The sequence below is a fragment of the Mytilus californianus genome, unplaced genomic scaffold, assembly GCF_021869535.1.
Source record: "Mytilus californianus isolate M0D057914Y unplaced genomic scaffold, xbMytCali1.0.p SCAF_1, whole genome shotgun sequence".
Lineage (NCBI taxonomy): Eukaryota > Metazoa > Mollusca > Bivalvia > Mytilida > Mytilidae > Mytilus > Mytilus californianus.
Genome location: NW_026262581.1, coordinates 27,596,901 through 27,617,828, shown reverse-complemented (window position 1 = coordinate 27,617,828; position 20,928 = coordinate 27,596,901). Strand labels below are relative to the sequence as shown.

The 20,928-nt window shown below is 32.2% G+C and overlaps 3 protein-coding genes across 3 annotated transcripts in view; 1 reads left to right on the top strand and 2 right to left on the bottom strand.

Annotated features, from left to right (window-relative positions):
• LOC127718191 (allene oxide synthase-lipoxygenase protein-like) overlaps positions 1-20,170 on the top strand; it is a 180,415-nt gene extending 160,245 nt beyond the window's left edge. Inside the window, exon 15 of the mRNA XM_052224173.1 lies at positions 20,056-20,170. Within this exon, the coding sequence (XP_052080133.1) occupies positions 20,056-20,170 (115 nt within the window). The remainder of the gene's footprint in view (positions 1-20,055) is intronic.
• Positions 1-20,928, bottom strand: part of LOC127718150 (baculoviral IAP repeat-containing protein 7-like) — a 187,382-nt gene that overhangs the window by 103,793 nt on the left and 62,661 nt on the right. The window lies entirely within an intron of this gene.
• The window catches only part of LOC127718178 (baculoviral IAP repeat-containing protein 2-like), a 186,047-nt gene that overhangs the window by 115,557 nt on the left and 49,562 nt on the right, over positions 1-20,928 (bottom strand). The gene's annotated exons all lie outside the window — the stretch shown is intronic.

Sequence of the window (20,928 nt, the reverse complement as noted above, 5' to 3'; positions counted from 1 at the left end):
ATGAACGTTTTTCATTCGAATGTACAGTGAGTATATGATTATATAATTATAACAGAAGACCCCCGCGAAATTGTGGGAACATATGATTATTTCTATATATTCACAATAAAAACTGATAAAGATCACGTAGTAAATAATTTTCAGAGAAGTAAGTTGTCTTTCGTCACGTTCAGTTGCTTTATTCCGCTTTCCATGGACTCAATTTTGCTGATGTTAGATGTTTTGTTTTTCAATGAAGACAATTGTGATGTAATTTGTTGTTTGAAATTCTTGATTGTTTTTTCGACCAATCTCTTTTTGAGGGTATTTTGTGGTGCGTTGTTGTTTTGATATGATGTTATTTTTTAGTCATTTCTTTATTGACCTTTGTGGTTACATAGAAAACAGAAATATATACATATATTGGAATAGGATGACGAGAAGGACATTCAGAAGTTGGATATTTTTCCTCACAAACTTCCCCAGATAGTAATAATTTCAATGGCATGACAAATTAATATTCAAATGAGAAAATCAACAACCTGATTTATCATATTATTTTAGCTATAGTGTTATGTCCAATAAATACCCAACCACTCCCAGGTATGATAAAAGTGTAATTATCTTTTAATATATTTTATTCTTTCGGGTAATATTTAAGTTATTTCTTGCTCGTGACATAAAAAATTACGGAGTATGTGGCTTCCAGTGGCCTGTACCAACATATCAATCTTATTGGTATTAAAACTGAGTGGCATCCACCAACAAAAATAACTGCATTTTTAATTTTTAAACGATATTTGATTGAATGATTGCCAATTTTTGACAGTTTTACCTATTAATAAAATTGCGAATGGAAAGTGGAAATATGTCAATGAGACAACAGCCCTATCAAAGAGCAGAAAACAGCCGCAGGCCACCAATGGGTCTTCAACACAGCGAGAAAATCCCGTACCCGGAGGCGGGCTTCAGCTGGCCCCTAAATAAAAATGTGTACTAGTTCATTGGAAATGGACGTCATACTAAACTCCAAAACATAGAAATGAACTAAAATTAAAAAACATACAAGACTAACAAAGGCCACAGGCTCCTGACTTGGGACAGGCGCAAAAATGCGGCGGGGTTAATAGATATAAGAAGATGTGGTATGAGTGCCAATGAGACAACTCTCCATCCAGTGTAAAATTTATAAAAGTAAACCATTATAGGTCACAGTACGGTCTTCAACACGGAGCCTTGGCTCACACCGAACAGTAAGCTATAAAGGGCCCCAAAAAATTACTAGTGTAAAACCATTCAAACGGGAAAACCAACGGTCTAATCTATATAAAAAACGAGAAACACTTATGAACCACATCAACAAACGACAACTACTGAACATCAGACTCCTGACTTAGGACAGGTGCAAACAAATGCAGCGGGTTTAAACGTTTTAATGGTACCAAACCTTCACCCTTTTTCTGAAACAATAGTGTAACATCACAACATAGAAAGACACACTATAAAATATCAACTGAAATAGCTTAACTCAATCAAAGGACATATTAACACCATTGAACATACACTGAAAAAATAAATTTGACCTATGACACAATGTAAATACAAAATAAATAAACTAAGGGAAGAATAATAAAAGTAACATGTTATATCGGTAAGAAATGTTAAACAATTAAAGAAAAACAATATGCTCGAACAAAAGTACCATCCATTTGCAATAACTTTAAACACAGGTTAAACATGTTTTGTGAGATTAATCTGTTTGTTTTGCTCACACCTTGTTTGTGGAATTTTATACGACTGTCATACAAGTGAGAGGTTTAGCTAGCTATAAACCCAGGTTTAATCCACCATTCCCTACATACGGAAATGCCTGTACCAAGTCAGAAATATGACAGTTAGATTGACGTGTTTGAGCTTTCGATTTTTTCATTTGATAAGGAACTTTCCGTTTTGAATTTTTCTTTTGAGTTCGGTATTTTTGTTATTTTACTTTTTGATTACCTGATTACCTGATTATGTCATGTATACTTAAACAGTTCAACATAGATATGAAGACTAAAATATATACAGAAGAAAGTAAGAGATTAGTTATGACCCATGGCTACAACTGGAAGCATGTAGATGACGTCAAGACTGTGTAGACGCCAGTCTTTGGGGTTCCAAAGGTAATCTCTTACATAGAGCATGTATCCTTTGCCAACAGAATCGAGTCCACTACAAACACAATTAGCAGCCTATCTTTCTCCTATAAATTGTTTTTCGAGACTAACCTTAGCCCAAATTTTGGAAAGCCAAAAAGCAAAAACGTTTGAGGCACAGAAAATTCAAAAGATTTTTATACAGAAAGGCCAAAATCGTTTGAGGATTTTGTTTTTTTTTCTATTTCTATACAACCTTGACACCTTAGTGGATTACATAACTCGACTTTGTTGACGACAAATGAAAACATGCAAAATGATCTTAAGTTTTTTTTTTAATTTCACAATAGTATAATCACATTGAATTAAACCCTACACTATATAAGATAATACATTTGAACCAACTGTGAATAGATTATTAAAACTTGTCATTCTCTTTTTCCTTTTTTAACAGTGAACCGTATTTTGCTAGATAACACGATTACATGATGTAAATCACTTTAGAATATCAAGCTTCTCCCGTATTATTATTACACAATGCAACATTATTATTATAAATACTGGCAAATATTCAATTAACATTCGTATAAAATCGGCTTTGTCACGTAAATATAATTATGGTAACAGAATCGTACAATAATGTTTGAACCAGGTACCAATATTCCTGACAAAAGGCCAGGGCAGCCTGATAAAAATGGCCTACATGAAAGTAACACTTTATAAATTGCTAGGGATGTAGAAATCGGCGCGGGACGTTTGCACTTTTTTAAAGGGCAATTCCGCTTTATAAAATCGACATACATGTATGCATGCACTCTAATTTTTAGGACATTTGCGCTTTTTCTTCAGAACATGTACGTGCGCTTGATCAATATAATACTTTTGTGTTGGTGCTTTATGATTTCCTTCCTCATTTACCCGGGCGTGAAGAAATTAATGTAACCATTGTCGTACTTCACATGTACAATTTGTATTCTTTAGAGAGTCCGCATGACTGAACCTTTCACCACCATGCTTGTGTCAGATAAAAACGATAGTACTTTAAATATTGAATAAGAAATAAAACACAACCATGATTCTATTTTCAAAGTCAACGTGAACTGTAAAAAAAAAGACTTTATGAATTTGGTGGGTCAGAAGCGCTTTTCTGGATTTACCTTGATCAGGAATGATCAAACCCAATGCACAGCGAACGAGTCAGAAAAGCTTCATTTTTTTCGAGTAGCTGAATTTTTGTTGTTGTTGACTTGATAATTTCAGATCCAATTAATAAACATGGCGTCGGGTATATACCCGGCGTGTCAAAGTTCTCAAGTCTGGGTCAGGTATACATGAAAGAATGGTAATAATTTTTATCAAAGAAGGTTTAATATTTCCCGCAATAATCTATACTATGTCCTCTGTTTACAGGGTTCAGAATATTTCAACGATGACGCAGATTTTGGGCGACAGAGACTTGCCGGTTTGAATTCTTCACTCATCACCCTGTGTACAGTGATCCCAGAAAAGTAAATCTAAACACATATTCTAAGTTCATTAAAATTAACTAAAAAGATCTTTTGGAAATTACAGACTTATTTCAAAACTTATTATTATCTCCTTATATTGTTAACAAATTTGCTTTTTACAAAGCCAATTAATCTTTGTCTTAATGTGTTCAATTGATAGGGGATGTTTAAACTAACAAAGAGTTCGTATTTCAAGGGATATCTTTTTAATGTTTTATATATATTGTAGCTTCCGAGAGATTTGTTTTATATGGTAAAGGGTTTTCTAGAAACACGCGTTTTAAACACTGAAAATCGTATTATATATTATCATTACTATGATTATTATTATTATTATTATTATTATTAATACTATTATTATTATTATTGAAACAGGAGTGACACAAATCATCACTGTTACTTTGGAGATTGGCCAAAGAAACGTAAATTTTAACATACATATAAACAATTTCATTTTTGTCAGGAAAATGTGATTTTAATTTTTCTCATCTCCATAGCTTTGGAGGGACTGAAGAAATGGTTGAGTCATTTTTGGAAGGCAAGACTTTACGACAAGCCATAGATGAAAAACGGCTATTCATTATTGACTTGGCGATCTTAGAAGGATGCCCTGCAAAGACAGATCACCTTATTGTAAGCTATATTGATATTGTTTAATTCCTTTGTTAAGATGCAAACAAAATAGCAATATCTATTAAATTTATCGATCTGCGCCCCACTTATGTAACTGCAAAATCCTAGTTGCGTAAATGTGTTAGACTGTTGAATTATATTAGTAATATAAATAATTTCATTGGTAAAAAATTAATGGAGAGATTAAGAGGGGAGCTTCTTTTCTGAATGCCGAATCTATTTTAAAACTAGTAGTTGGTTGTTGTTTATCTGGTTGTATCTTTACAAATCGACTGATAGAAATAAGGACTAGAGGACTCTTCAATTTTGTAATAAAAATTCAAGTTTTGTCTTGTTCCTCTTCATATTTCTCACAAGCTATGAATAAACAGAATTTGAAGGAAGGTTATGACTAAAAAAGAGGCATGATAAAATAAATCATCATAAGTGAAGAAAACACAGTATTCTAAAATGTATACTCAATGCACTTTGAAATTATTACACTATATAGTTATTTAGAGAAAAAGTTTTAAATGTTTTATTTCTTTTATTTCTTTTAGTTTATATATGTTTTGTTAGATGTTAACAAGCAATAACGATTCTATTATAAAATATTTTTGGTATTGCCGATTTTCATTAAGAAGTAATAATTTTATCTCATTTCTTAATTGATGGTGTCAACAAATTCTAATGATTTTTTTTTTTCAGATAACATATTAGATAAACAGCACATTTTAATATATGTAAACAATCCGCCCCTGAAAAGGGACGAATTTCATAAATATCCATAATGTATTTCGCTCTATTTTATTTTTCCGTTTGTATATTATTTGTAGATACCTTGCCCTTTTGCCCTGTTTTATTTCAACAATGCCAACCATCTGATGCCGATAGCTATACAGTTATTTCAGAAAAAAGGACCGAATAATCCAGTAAGTTGATTAATTACATATGTCACAAATCGGCCGATTCCGTACCTCAAGATGGAGAGAAGCGGCGTCACCCGAGGTTAGCCGATTGGATTAATTACTTTCAATCTCATTTCATCTCATTTTATATCATGAAACCAATTCGTAGCGTCACGCTTGGACAGCCTACTCATTGCTAGACTACAGAAAATTAGCACGAAGAAAGACGAATCATTGTTATTAATATTCTGAGTTTCGTCATTGCATACTATGTGTTTAAATGATTTTAAATCTATAGCCAACTGTGAATGTAGTATTATTACATGTGGAAAACATTTCCACATAATTATCCTTTCATTTCTTCGTGTTTCTCTATATAGATTGTGTCCTTTTGTTAAATAATTTGAGTATTATGTTGATTGCTACTTTCCTTCTATTTTTGAAAGGAAGGATATCACCGATCAAGTCAGTCTGCTTCATACATTGGCGTACACCTAGAAATCAACAGTTTGGATCCGTGAAGAAATAAGCTTACTTTATAAAAGAGAGGCGAAAGATACCAAAGGGACATTCAAACTCAAAGTCGAAAATAAACTGACAACGCCATGGCTAAAGAAGAAAATAACAAACAGACAAACAATAGTACACAAAACACAACATAGAAAACTAAAGACTGAGCAACACGAACCCCACCAAAAACTGGGAGTGATCTCAGATGCTCCGGAAGGGTAAGCAGATCCTGCTCCACATGTGGCACCCGTCGTGTTGTTTATGTTAGTACAAACCCGGTAATAAGTCTAATTTGGTAGGTCACATTCGTGGAAAAGAGGACGGGATTTTAGTTGGGACATTTGGAACATATCCGCTATCATCTGTAAAATGGATATTCCATAACGGTCTACCAACTCGTGATGGCGTCCGTAAAATTTACGAAGGGATGATTTCAACTTCACCACTTGGAACTCTTGGTTTAATAGCTTCCTTGTGAGCATCAACCCTCATTATAACTAATGTGAATTCACTTCCCCAAGTTTTCACTTCTACCGACATCCCGACAGCATGTATAGTATTTGTCTCCAAATTTAAACACTATCATTTTGCATTCTCATTGAACTTGTTTAATCCCGCAACTTGTTCATGGGACTGTGTTTTCAATAGCAGATTTTCATAGTACTGGTTGATATTCTCATTGACGTATACCAAACATCTATTTTTTATTCGTGAAATGTTTAATCTTTTTAAAGCGAAAATCTGATTTTGAGGACAAGAAACTCTTTTGTGTTCTTTGAACTCTATATTGGAAACAAATCAAATTGATCTTTTTATTTTCCAACACAACAGATCAGTGACAATTTTGTTAAAACAGTTACGTAAAACTAAGTCCCCTATTTATTTGATCAAAAGACAGGGATCAGTGTTACGTAACTGTTTCAACAAAAATGTCCCTGGTCTACCTTGTCGCAAATATCACGAAAAGAAAAACTGGTGTGAAAATTGTGTAATTTACATTTCGGCTTTAATTTTGATTGAAATAGAACGTAGCAATGTGTTGAAAACAATCCCCACTAGGCAGACCAGATATTTGTGTTTCTTTAGTAAACGTGTTGACACCTTCAATGAATATTAAGTATTAACTGAATGACACAGTCAACTCAGGTCCAGGTACATAATTCTGTTACATGATACCAGTATTTATCTTTGATTTTTAATAATTTTTTTATTTAGATTTTTTAATAATTTCTCGATTTTGATTTGTTCTAATCAAATAACAGGTCTTCCTACCATCCGATCCAGTGTACACGTGGATGTTGGCAAAGATGTGGTACAGTCTGGCTGATGCTACATACCACCAAGCTCTTACTCATTTTAGTACGTAATAAACAATTTGACATAAGACCTGTGGTAATATATACCAACCTCTCATTCATTTTAAACATTATGAAATATTGTACAAATGGAATGATTTTTTTACATAAGCTTAGGTCTTCTGCTACATAATTCGAAGTAAAAAAAAAGTACAAAGGGTATGATAACCTGACTCATCCAGCCTGGCATCAAGTTCTTACTCTTTGTGTACGTAATACAAGTGTAAAAATGCATGATACAAAACGACTGATGCTGCATATTTACAACACTCGTCTGAAGTTTAGTATCTAGTAAAAGAAAATAATGTCCGAAGCGCTTTTCTGGATTTAACTTTAGCAGGTATGCTCAAAGTCCAAGAATAAAAAGTCAGAGGTGTATACATGCTTTACAAACCTTTACGTAATTCTTTTATATAAACACAGATTTTGTATGGAAATTTGGGATGTTGTTAATCAAGCCCGTAAATTTACATATTTCACGATCCGGGTAAACTTATCGATCCTTTGAATAAACTTATTCTAAAATGAAACCAATTCAACACTGTATTAGATCTTTGAATATTGTTTTAATCGGTATAAATATTGATTTGTTGGCAATAATTTAAACCCTGACTAAATATTATTACTATACACCTATGAACATTCTACATTCTGTCGATACCTATATTTTTGCATTGCACAAGGTCATGTTTTTATCTGACTGTTTATGACGTATTTACACTAAACCCATTGCCAGTTGAATGTTTGCTGATTGATATTTTAATCTTAGATACATGATTTTTTATTGGTTGTTATTGGCTTTGAACTAGCTTAGAGAAACTGCGAGTACTCTCATATGTTTTACTTTGTGTTGTTTGTGTTTTTGTGTTTTTGATTTTGTGCTTCGTGTCGATCTGATGAGTTAAGTCCTTTTAAACTGATTTGTATATGTAAAAATAAGAAGATGTGGTATGATTGCCAATGAGACAACTCTCCACAAGAGACCAAAAGACACAGAAATTGACAACTATAGGTCACCGTACGGCCTTCAACAATGGGTAAAACCCATATCGCAAAGTCAGCTATAAAAGGCCCCGAAATGACAAATGTAAAACAATTCAAATGAGAAAACAAATATGATATACAACAACAAACGACCACCACTGAATTAAAGGCTCCTGACTCGGGACAGGCACATACAAAACATGCATATTTTTTGGTCTGATATTGTGCTGTTACACCACTGTCCACGTTAGGGGGATGTTAGGACGACCGCAAACATGTTTAATCCTGCCTCATTCTGTATGCGCCTGTCAAGCCATTTTGGGGCCTTTAATAACTTGCTGTTTTTACTCATTATTGAAGGCCGTACGTTGACCTATAAATTCTTACTTCTACGTCATTTGGTCTTTTGTGGAGATTTGTCTCATTGGCAATCCTACCAAATGTTTATATTTTTACATTAATTAGCTGTGTGACCAAAATAAACTTAAAAAGCTGGCCAAAACCGTCTTAGGCCAACTTTAGAAAGATGTGGTACATAAGGCATGATATAACCTAAGGCCTTGCTGTCATCAAAGGTCAACTTTCATTTACAAATTTGACTATGTTATATAAATGAATATATATAAGGTATATTCGTTCATTTAATATATATGAACATTTCTTAATTTTGTTAAAAAAACATGTTCAAAAATATGCTGAAATAAAAAAATTAACATTAATTTTCAATTATTGCCTCTTGCACGTCCACCCGACGTCCCTCTCCTTTAAGCATTTAATATATATGAACATTTCTTAATTTTGTAAAACAAAAACATGTTCAAAAATATGCTGAAATAAAACAATAAACATTAATTTTCAATTATTGCCTCTTGCACGTCCACCCGACGTCCCTCTCCTTCAAGCATGCGTTGGGTTATCCTGAAAGTGCTTTACTTTTTTGAAAACATTTTACCATAACGCTATTGTTTTGCATGGATTTTATTATAATTCATACGACAAAACTGTTCAGCTGTTGTTTACTTCAATGTCATTCTTGCAATGTTATAACAATGGACAATAAAAGTTATCAAACCAATACATTTTCAAATCTCTATCAGTGAGATAAAACAATATTTGAATTCTGATATAAATGACTGAGATCTTAAAACCTCAAAAAATAAAAAGGAGCATAAATTGATTACTGTGGTTTTTGTTTTCAGATTTTACCCATTTGATGATGGACGGAATATGTGTTGCGACAAAAAGAAACCTTTCGCCATCACATCCTATTTTTAGATTACTTAATCCTCATTTTATCTATCTAATGGCGGTAAATTTGTATGTATTTTATTATTTCATTTGCAAATGAAGCATGTAATATTTCCCCCGGAAAGAAAGATTAAATTCGTATTACAGTGTAGCAGTTTGAATTGTAAGATAAACAGGTTACCCGGATTCAATGTTTTGAATTATTACTTATTTTTCCTCCTGTTGTTCAAGTTTACTTATTATGTTCACGAAAACCATAGAGAATTTTTATATAAAGGAGACTAATTTTTGTAATGAGCATATACATAAAGCAGTGAAAAACGTCCTGATAATGTGAATACTCAAATAACTTCCTACTATACGATTCTCACATATTACTTCCAAAAACTTTATGTTATTCAGCCTTGGTCTAAGTGTTCTGGTTAACCCAGGAGGTTTCCTTGACCAAACTTCGAATGGTGGAATAAATGCTGCCTTCCACTTAATGAGAAAAAGGTGAGAACATTCATTATTTCCTTTGATGCCTGGATATTAGCAAAACCTTTTCAACTGATGAAAATAAGAAAGAGTGTTTTTTTGCCTGTAAAAATATATTACTTTGGTTAATTACACGAAAAGGGTATTTGTTTTAAATTTGATATATAAAAAATAGATGCACATATCTATGCTTAGGAGTTTCTTAAATGCTTGCATTTTATTGATTATGCTATTTGTATCTATTATTTAACATCGTTGGTTCTGTGTGTTTAGATGGGACCTACTTTGTACATTTTAAGGTATGAAATATATTGCTTTAGTTTCTATTTTTTAACTTTTAGCATGGAGTTCTGGAGATTGGATTTGAATGGAACTTTACCAGAAAATTTAAAGAGCAGAGGGGTTCGTTCAAATATATAATTTGTTGTTACATATGATTTTGAAGGAATTAACTTTGGAAGGGACACTTAAAGTCTTAGGACAAAAAAGACACCCATCACTAATATAAATGAAAAATGACACAATGATAAGTTATAGTACCCATACACTACATAGAAAATTATAAATAAAGTAATAAAAATCTTATAGAATATGGAGTTAACTCAGATGCCCCGAATACAAATTGATATTTTTTATGGATTTTTAAATGATGTACATTATGATTAATTTTTTTCCCTGTTTTATCATTAAACATATGAATTTGTTTTCAAAACTGATGTAGTTACCTCTTCTATAGCACAATGTATTAGCCCTTTGAGTCAATATGACATTTTTAGGTTTTACATTAATTTCGCCTTGTGGAATTTAAGTCTTCAGTGCTTGTGTAATACAAAGGGTTAAGGCCCTCTCGAGTGGAGAGTCGGTCACGAGGAGGAACCGACTTATTCTAGTTACATTTATGCATAAATATACGGATTTATTGATATTTAATAATTGTCTAATTGACAAATAGTTTTCTTGTATTTTGGTTTCATGATAACTCAAACGGAATTATTTAAGTATTATATCACTATAAGTTTAAGAATGTTGGTGACGTAGCTTTTCAGTGCACATTTTTACCTTATCAATTCAACAGTGGATTTTTATTTTCGAAATTTTGAATAAGATCTATATGAAAACAGGGAGCTGTGGTATGCATGATTGCCAATGAGACAATCTATCCGTTAGAGACCAATGGACGAGGATTTGAACAGCTTGAAGACACTGTAGGCCTTCAACACACATAGTGTAAAGTAAGGTATGAAAGTCTCAGACATGACAAAATGTGAAACTATTCCAAAGAGAAATTATGCTCAAACAACAAAAACAGTACACCTATGGCAGACAGCAACAAACGACAACAACTGAATTACAGGTTCCTGACTCTGGACAGGGACATAAAAACTTGTCAGGCTTAAACCTGTTTGTGAGCGCTCATCACGCTCCCTAACTTGGGACAGTGGTGTAGCAGAACAACATTAGAACAAACTATTAACAGCAGTTGGAAAAAGCTTGAATCATCAGACAAGCATTAAGCACACACAAAACCCTAACAAAAGGACAAAAAAACACAAGGTACAGATCTATGAGTACTCATATTTATCTCAGGGTTATCATTAGTAAGAAATAAGCTTTTTTCATTCTTGGACATTCAATTTTAGCTTTACAATATTTTATTATTTAAAGCCTGTGTGTTAATTGTCATTTCTTAAATAAATTTCGTCAATTGGGATCAACGTACAACAGCAGTTACCTACATGTGTTAGAAAATAATTCAAGAATATGAGATCTCACTGAAAATGCATACATATCGGACGAAATGAGAAATGCCTGTGTCGTATGGAAGAGCTGAAGGAAAATTAACTCCAAGTTTAGAAATAAATCAGTCATTCTGTTCTCTGCTACACTGAAACTGATCACAAAATATTTGACAACATGTGAAATGAATGCATAATACACAAGTGCTTTTTTTAGGTTTTGGAAGAGTCTGTTTTAAAAGGCGCCTATCATATGAGGGATGATGGGCTTCTACTTTATGATGCAATCAAAACTTACGTTCAAAAATATGTGGCTCACTACTACTGTAAGTCCTTTTTAATTTATCCTGATTAGATAGCAATATGAACTTATTTTTTTTTAATTTGTGATCAATTTGTTTTCATTTCTGCACTTAAATCATAACATGTCTATACTCCAATCCAACATTGGCAACAGTGTGTGTCTGGCATCACAGACTTTTATAGTTTGTCTTTCATTCTTGAATGTCATCAGTGTGTCCTTCACAGTTGCTTCCGATTGTGTCTGATGTCAGTGTGTCTTTGATGACTGATTTCCATACTCTTTTGTTTTGAAGCACTTATTTCATGGAACAATTAATTTGTCTTTCCTCAATGATTATATTTTGTTTGTTGATTACAGAGACCTCAACAATAACAATGTAAACTGTTCCAGTCATCAACAGTGAAAAATAATACAGTTTCTTAATGTGCATTTAATACTCAACATCATTTCTTTTGTTACCTTGATTTTTTTTTTGTATTTTTGCACCAATGTTAGTTCTGATGTACAAACAAACTCATCAAAGATACCAGGCTTATATATTTGTACACCGGACGCGCGTTTCGTCTACATAAGATCTATCAGTGATGCTCGAATAAAAAGAGTTAAGAGGCAAAACAAAGTACAACGTGGAAGAACATTGAGGTAATGAAATTCGAAAGGTTTTGCCAAATACAGCCAAGGAAATCTATTTCTAGCCTTTCAAAGGTTTGTAAACAGTTAATTTATTTACAATACCATATCAATTATAATTCTTGAAAACACAAACGTGCTGACTATTTGGCTGAAACTGATTATATTTTAGATATAAGTCAATATCAATAGTTATCAAACATTCAATTTTTTTTATTTAGCCGTAGAAGGGTCAATGAAAGCTGACTATGAAATACAAAACTGGGGAACAGAAATTGTGAAATCAAGGGAACATGATGGTGTAGGAATTTTGGTTCGTAAAGCCTATTATAGTATAGTATTCTAAATATTCTTAAAATGGTTGCCACTTGATGTTAAGCAAATTACAATCAATGTGTCAATTCATTAAGCGTAAACTTTATTTTCGTTTTGTTATATTATAATATTCTGGGCAAGCTGCTTCTATTTATAAGCCCAATGAGAATATGACCGCACAAAACTGTTGTGTATTATTTCCTTACAATAGTGGTAAAATAAAGAGCAGTTTTAAACAGATAAATTATTTTCATACTGTAACAGTAATAAACTTTTCATTACAATGTATTTTGTAGATAGTATCACTACAACTGTCCGAAAGTCGGAAAAGACCAACTTTTGTCTCAATTTGCATGAACAATTACTCGACATTATTTAAAAGTATGACTTGTGTCTTAATTTTTCTTGACAATTTCTGATTTATATCAAATTTGTATGAAATTTTACTCGACAAATTCTCGACATTCTGAATATGGTCTTAAAATTTGTTGACAAATTCTCGACATTTGAAAACTGTCTTGAAATTTCTCGACAACTTCTCGACATTCTTTTTTTTTCTCTCAGTATGGCTTGACATAGTCTGAACATTTTGAATTGTGTCTTAAATTTACTTGACAATTTTGAGCTTTACAAATCATGACCAATATCCATGATATATCTTAATCTTAATTTTCTTTATAGAATATATTGTTATTTAGAGTTACACTTATTACAACAAAAACAAAAGTTGGGCATGTAAATATTTTCATAATTAAAAGTTTGGGTATAAAAATATTTTTATAAATACAAATATGGGTGTGAAAATATTAACAAATACAAATGTGAGTATGTTGATGTTAACCAATTTAAATGAGGGTTTTTAAATAATTGCAAACATTGATTTAGAAATCTTATAAATTATTGCTAAATGATTGAAACAAATCATTCTGTAGACATTTTTATTTTTCATGCATTATATTCAATGTTAATATGGTAAATAAACAATTATAGTACCAACATGTGGCTTTTTATAATTTCCAATGTATTATTGTATCCTAATTCTTCTAAATTTAGTTGAGTGATAATAGAAATGGGTATAAAACAGCAAAAGAAAGTGTTTAAACTGTCAGGAATGTGTCTATACACAATTCAGGCGAAATTTATACTGCTGAGATAGTGTCAAGACATCTTTAAGACCGTCAAGAATGTGTCAACATATATTCAGACAGTTTTAAGACTGTCAAGAATGTGTCAAGATATATTCAGATATTATTAAGAATGTCAAAAATATGTCAAGACTGATCGAGACAAATTTAAGACATTCGCGAATTGGTCGAGTGATACAATCTTACAATTACTTGCTCATTTGTCTCTGTAATATTAGCTCAGTTAGCGTAGTGGTAGTATGTTTAAGATATATTACATATTCAAATTGCTGTATATTGTTCGGTATTTTTCATTATGTGAAATAATAATTCAGAAAAGTAGATTGTATAAAATAATTACTGAGTACACGATTTTTTTCCTCAAAAGTTACACTAACATATAATATTACAATATTTCAGGGTGTTCCAAATAATGGCCGATTTGAAACGACATACCAGCTAGTGGTGACATTGACAGCTATAATTTATACATGTCAGAAAAGTAGATTGTATAAAATAATTACTGAGTACACGATTTTTTTCCTCAAAAGTTACACTAACATATAATATTACAATATTTCAGGGTGTTCCAAATAATGGCCGATTTGAAACGACAGACCAGCTAGTGGTGACATTGACAGCTATAATTTATACATGTAGTGTTGGTCATGCAGCAGCCAACTTTCAACAGTATGACGAATATGGAGCTCCATTTAGATTCCCGTTTACTTTGCATGGGGTTCCTCCTAAGGATAAGGTAAGTTGTGGTCGGTATTATTAAGTTACTTAACACGGGACAGCAATCTATTGAAACGAAAGAGAAATGAGTATAATCAAGGAGAAAAAGACAGGATATCCACCTTTACATAAAGAAGGAAAACAGGAGTCGCAAAACTTACAACAGATCACATAATAACAGATAAAGACAAACAACAACGAACAACACATGGTCGAAAAAGCCTGACTGTAGAAAGTCTTTGGCACTGAATTCTACAGCTTTTTGACCACAGCACAATCACGACAATACCTTGAATTTAATTGAGCAGCAACGTAAAATGCAACTACCCTTTGTATAAAAAAAACAATGCTTAGAGGAATAGTAAGTTATCAGAACTACCTAATAAGCAATGCTGTCTGCTTGTTTCAATACCTTTTTCTATATATATTTATATAAGACATAAAACAAATGTTTCTTCTTTAGATCCTTTATCGGAAGTATGTTTAGTGCGATTTTGTAATAAAAGAAGTTATCAATGCATACATTTACTTATGAATATTCATGACTTAGTTAACTTCCTCAGTTATATACAGCATAGTTTCAGTTTCATGTTTTTATTTCACTTTTCAATTGTTTATTTTCATATATCTGTGTAGTAGTCTCGAGTGAAGATAAAAAAGGTTATAGATATTAAAATTTATTTATTTATAAGAAATGTTATTCGGGGGCGTATCCAGATGACTGATTCAATGAACGATCATCTGGATCACGATTCACCTGTCTTAAAGTTTCTGTTTTATGTTGCTCATATAGGTGGTGTTTATTTCTGTACTTATACACCACCATCACTTTTAATTATTTTTTAGTCTATTGGTATTCAAAATTGTTGTTGTTATTTTTTGTCAACAGGTGTAAAATTATATTTCGTATAGTTATTCTTGTATCGGTTTATGTTAAGGTAGAATACAAATTATACAATCAACCTCCTGCCATTCCTTCATGTATATATTTCTTCAATGTATTCTTCTCTGAATATATTCATTCATTGGCATGATATCGTATAATAAGAGTGCACCAGTGCTAAACAAACAGCTAGAAGGCCAAATAAAGTATTAAATTGTAGAGTATTTAATATAATAGTTTCAAAAAGGATGTGCTAAATCCAGCTTATGTCATCTTTGATTGAGGATAAAAAAATAATATTTTATGAACCATACATTTACAGAAAATAACTTCATCAATTGGTATTTAACACCTTTACTTAAATAAGTATCATCGGGGACAAAACGTCAAAAAGCTGCGTTATCGACCCATTGGTTATTAAAAAAAGTGATCATTCAAGGATACCAGGCTTATAATTCAGCAGCTCGGGCGTATGTTCGTCTACACTGGACTCATAAATAACACTCTAATGAACACGTTTGGAAGGCCAAATAAATAACAAAGTTCACATTCATTGAAAACCGAAAAATCCAAAAAGAATGCTTTGATGTACAACCTTACACATGTCTCAGGAAAGTACTTTAAAACATCCCAAATCCAGTAAAATTATATAAAAGTTGCATGACTGGATATGTTTTAGTTGAATTTAGTTGACATGACATCTTATGTATAAACAAAAGTGTAAAAAATAGAAATTCAAAGATGACAGTGCAGGTGAGATACATGAAAACATAGAACAGAAGAACAAATAATATCCATAGATCATACAACAGATAAAATGAAACAAATAATATCCATAGATCATACAACAGATAAAATGAAACAAATAATATCCATAGATCATACAACAGATAAAATGAAACAAATAACATCCATAGATCATACAACAGATAAAATGAAACAAATAATATCCATAGATCATACAACAGATAAACTGAAACAAATAACATCCATAGATCATACAACAGATAAAATGAAACAAATAATATCCATAGATCATACAACAGATAAACTGAAACAAATAATATCCATAGATCATACAACAGATAAACTGAAACAAATAATATCCATAGATCATACAACAGATAAACTGAAACAAATAATATCCATAGATCATACAACAGATAAACTGAAACAAATAATATCCATAGATCAAACAACAGATAAAATGAAACAAATAACATCACTGATATTTTAAGCTTCGAATATACGATTTGTTTTCCTTAAATTTTAGAGTCCAGTAATGATTGAAACTATATTGAAGTCTATTGCTAACAGAGCTGAGCTTCTCGGGGTAATGTCAATCGGAAAAGTACTTAGTGAGAAGACAACACAAAGTCTTGGTGATTTTGAGAAGCAGTTGATTGTTGATCCACCAGCAGTACAAATTGTAGATGAGTAAGTTTACACTTAATGCAGCTTAACTGGTTAACTTATCTATTATATGCGATTTAAACATGTCCCCATCGCCTCTGTTACAAATTTATTATATTTGATAAATGGTGGGTAATGAATGTGTTCGTGATTTTTAACATAATATTTGTATAATATTATTTACATATATATATGTAGGACTGGGGGTGCGATGGGGTGCGATGGGGTGCGATGGTCACGTTGAAATGCGATGATCTACGCCAAAGTGCGATGGTCCGTTCGCTGAGGTGCAATGGTCTATAAGACGCGTGTATACTAGTTTAAAATCTACATATGTCCAATTATTAAAGAGTTTAATTTTGTTTTAGTTAGTATATATAAATACCAAACATTCAATATTTTCTCCAATTGGAGTTAAAACCATCTACCGGGTGATCTATCTCATTTCTTGTTCTCATTCACAGCAGCCGATTAAATGTTTCGCTTATTATGTTTCGTTCTGAATAATCAATTATGATTTGCATTTCAAACAACTTCCATTTTTTTCAGTCTTTGTATGTAGCTTCTATAGTGGTCAATTTCTGAACGATTGTAAGAAAGACTGGTTTTATTTGTTTGTCTAAGCTATTTACTAAATACACTACAATGTTACAGTTATGACTGGAAATGCAATGACAATTTACCATGACTGTTTTAAATTAAACAGGTTACTAGTTTTTCCCTTTTGTTTTACTTAAAAGACGAAAGGCTACTTCTGACAAATTGACTTTTACATTGACATGTAAACATAAAAAATAAAAAACAAATATATATTATGAAGTCTATCGCATTCCATCGATAACACCATTGCACTTCAGCGTGCAATCTCCGGCGCAGAGTTCATATCCGTTCCATACATGCTCCGCAATACTGCACTTAATATGACGAGGTCATATTGAGTGTATTGTTACGAAGTATTGAACGGAATGGATATGATCTATGTGAGGAGATTGTTCAGCGTGATAAAATACGCACTTCAGCGTCATACCATCACATTTCAGCGTGACCATCGCGGTTCGGAATACCATCGCGGATCAGAGTCCTACATATATATTCATATTGAATTTTCTGTATATAAAAACATTGGTGTGTCCGAAGCGCTTTTAAAATATAAAAGTTATGCACACATGTTTAGTAAAGTTGTCTAAGTATAAAAAGACAAACAAATAGAGATTGACAAAATAGGAATCACAGGCTTTCTAAGCAGACTGATTAAATTGAGAATGGCAATGGGGAATGTGTCAAAGAGACAACAACCCGACCAAAGAGCAGAAAACAGCCGGAGACCAGATTCGTCCACAAGGTAAGCATCTCCTGCTGTGTATGTATAAGCATTATCCAGGGATGAGTGTGAAATTTAGTAAAAAGCAGTCACAGATACGATGTGGACATTCAAAACTCAAAAGTCGAGATAAACTGACAACGCCATAGCAATAAACGAAAGAAGACAAAAAGACAAACAAGTTCACATAACACAACATAGAAAACTATAGACTAAGCAACACGAACGCCATCAAATGCTTGGGTTGATCTCAGTTGCTCTGAAAAGGTTAAGCATATCCCGCTCGACTATTGGCACCCGTCATGTTGCTCATGATAAGTACACATTCGATGATGTCACAATCGAGGAAAGAGGACGGGACTGTGGTTACGACAATCGGAACATAATCGTGGTCATTTGACACAGATATCCCATAACGTTCATCTAACACGTAATGGCTTCTGTGAAACTTCTGAATGGAGGATTTTTCTTCGACCACTTGGAACCCTTTGTATAATTGTGAATATGTATTTTGAATATAAAAGTAAATCAAAACACTGAAAATGACTGTGACTTTTGTTCTACTATTCTTGTACAATCAATGCTGATTTGGACATGATTCCAATGAAAGATAAAAAGACCACACATGTATTTAAATAACTGATTGGGAATCTCGCTATTAAAAACTTAAATAAGAACTCATTGAAGGAAAATATATGGATTTACAAGAATAAAAAGCTTTTTCTGTAATTTAAGTATTTTGTCAACAGTTATCTCATATTATGTAGTTTTCTATAAACTCGTGTGGAATAAAAGGCAGAACCTGCAAACTAGTTAATAAGGAAATTGAACAAGGACATAAAACGCATCGGTTTGCTTTTGGCAGTTTAAAGTTTGGCAGAAACATATGCAAGGTATCAAATGAGCTGTAATACCATTAAGGTTTTACTATAGGTCAATTAGTGTAGCACCAAAATCTGCTTATGCTAAGTACTGTTTTCTATATGTGTCCTCACGATACCTAATTTTAATACAGAAATTTTGTATAGAAGACGTATTAACTTCTATGTCATTTGATCTCTAGTGGAGAGTTGTCTCATTGGCAATTATACCACATCTTCTTATCTTTATATTGTGTGTCATTTGAATGGGATGTTGTCGCTATTTTTTAAATGTGTAGCAGTTGTAGTTTAAATGAACATGTATTTTACTTCTGTATAGAGTGTGGCAGTCATTCATAGGTCAAAACATAAGTTAAAGGCAAGAGTAGTTAAGACTAGGTACTGACGTTGTTTATCATCTTAATTACGTGTAATAGTGTTCTTTTATTTGTCTTTGTATATTATTAACCTTTATTGTGTAGTCTATTTTTGGTAATAATATTTTTGCGTGGCTCGGTACATGCCGCCATTGTGTTATTGTGCTATGGTCATTTTTTGTATTATTGTCTTTCATTTTGCTTATGTGCTTTTTCTATATGCCGTTTTGTTTTTCTTTGTTGATATATTTGTTTGTTTTTATAGTGATTAAGATAATAGCACAACGTTGACTGCTGTATCCAAATTTTTGACATTTTTACCTATTATGTCTGTTTGTTTTGTTCACACATTGTTGTCAATATAATGAAATGAAATGCCTGTACCAAGTCAGGAATATGACAGTTGTTTACCATTCTTTTGATGTGTTTGAGCTTTTGATTTTGCCGTTTGATAAAGAACTTTCCGTTTTTAAATTCCTTGGAGGTCGGTTTTTTTGTTATTTTAATTTTCACCGATGTTCAAAGTTCATAAGCCAGACAACAACTCTGTAATTAAACGTTCAACTGTTTTAAAGATTATAATATATTTTCTTTTGTTGTCTGTTCCGTATTCAGCTATTTTGCTTTCTTTGTAGATTTCGACAAAGCTTACAACATGTTGGTAAAACAATTGACGAGCGCAACAAAAGGCGGGAACATCCATATGAATGTCTTCATCCTTCAAAGATACCGAATGCCATTAGCATATGAAATTATGACTGCGTAGTATAAACTGAAAACTATCATACAAAATATTTTCTGTACTGACTTCTGGGGATCAATTTATATTTGTGAATATGGGTTTTGATTTTATGATTTACCTTCGGCATCTCTTTATTTGTTTCTTCATATGTTTGGCACACTTTACCTACTTGAAGCCGCATAATAATTACTTTCCGGTGTCCAATGTAATTGGAATTTAAAAAACAAAAGTAACTAGCAACAGTATTACTTGTATTCAAACGAGTCGTTTATTCAACAAAATAAATAGCATAGTTTCTGTTGAACGACTCAAACTGATTTGTGTTAAAACACTTGCTTCCTATCTATATCTATGGTAAAAAAAAACTTGCAAAGACTAGTAGATATAAAAAGCGTGTTTTTGATTTTGATTGATAAGAACCGGTTAACGTTATTCTTCGTAAGCTGTCGTAATTACGAACTTACCTTAAGTTTCAATGTGATTCAAATTTCATAACACTTTGGCAGTACAAATTAATTCACAATTATTACAGGTATTTGGAAAATGCCATAATTTTTAATAAATTCGCTTCTCAAGAATAAATAGTCGTGTTATATTTAATACAAAATCTAGATCAACACTTATATTCTGTTTTGAGAATAAGTATAAAAATAAGAAGATGTAGTATGGTTGCCAATGAGACAACTCTCCACAAGAAACAAAATGACATAGAAATTAACAATTATAGGTAACCGTACGGCCTTCAACAATGAACAAAACCCATACC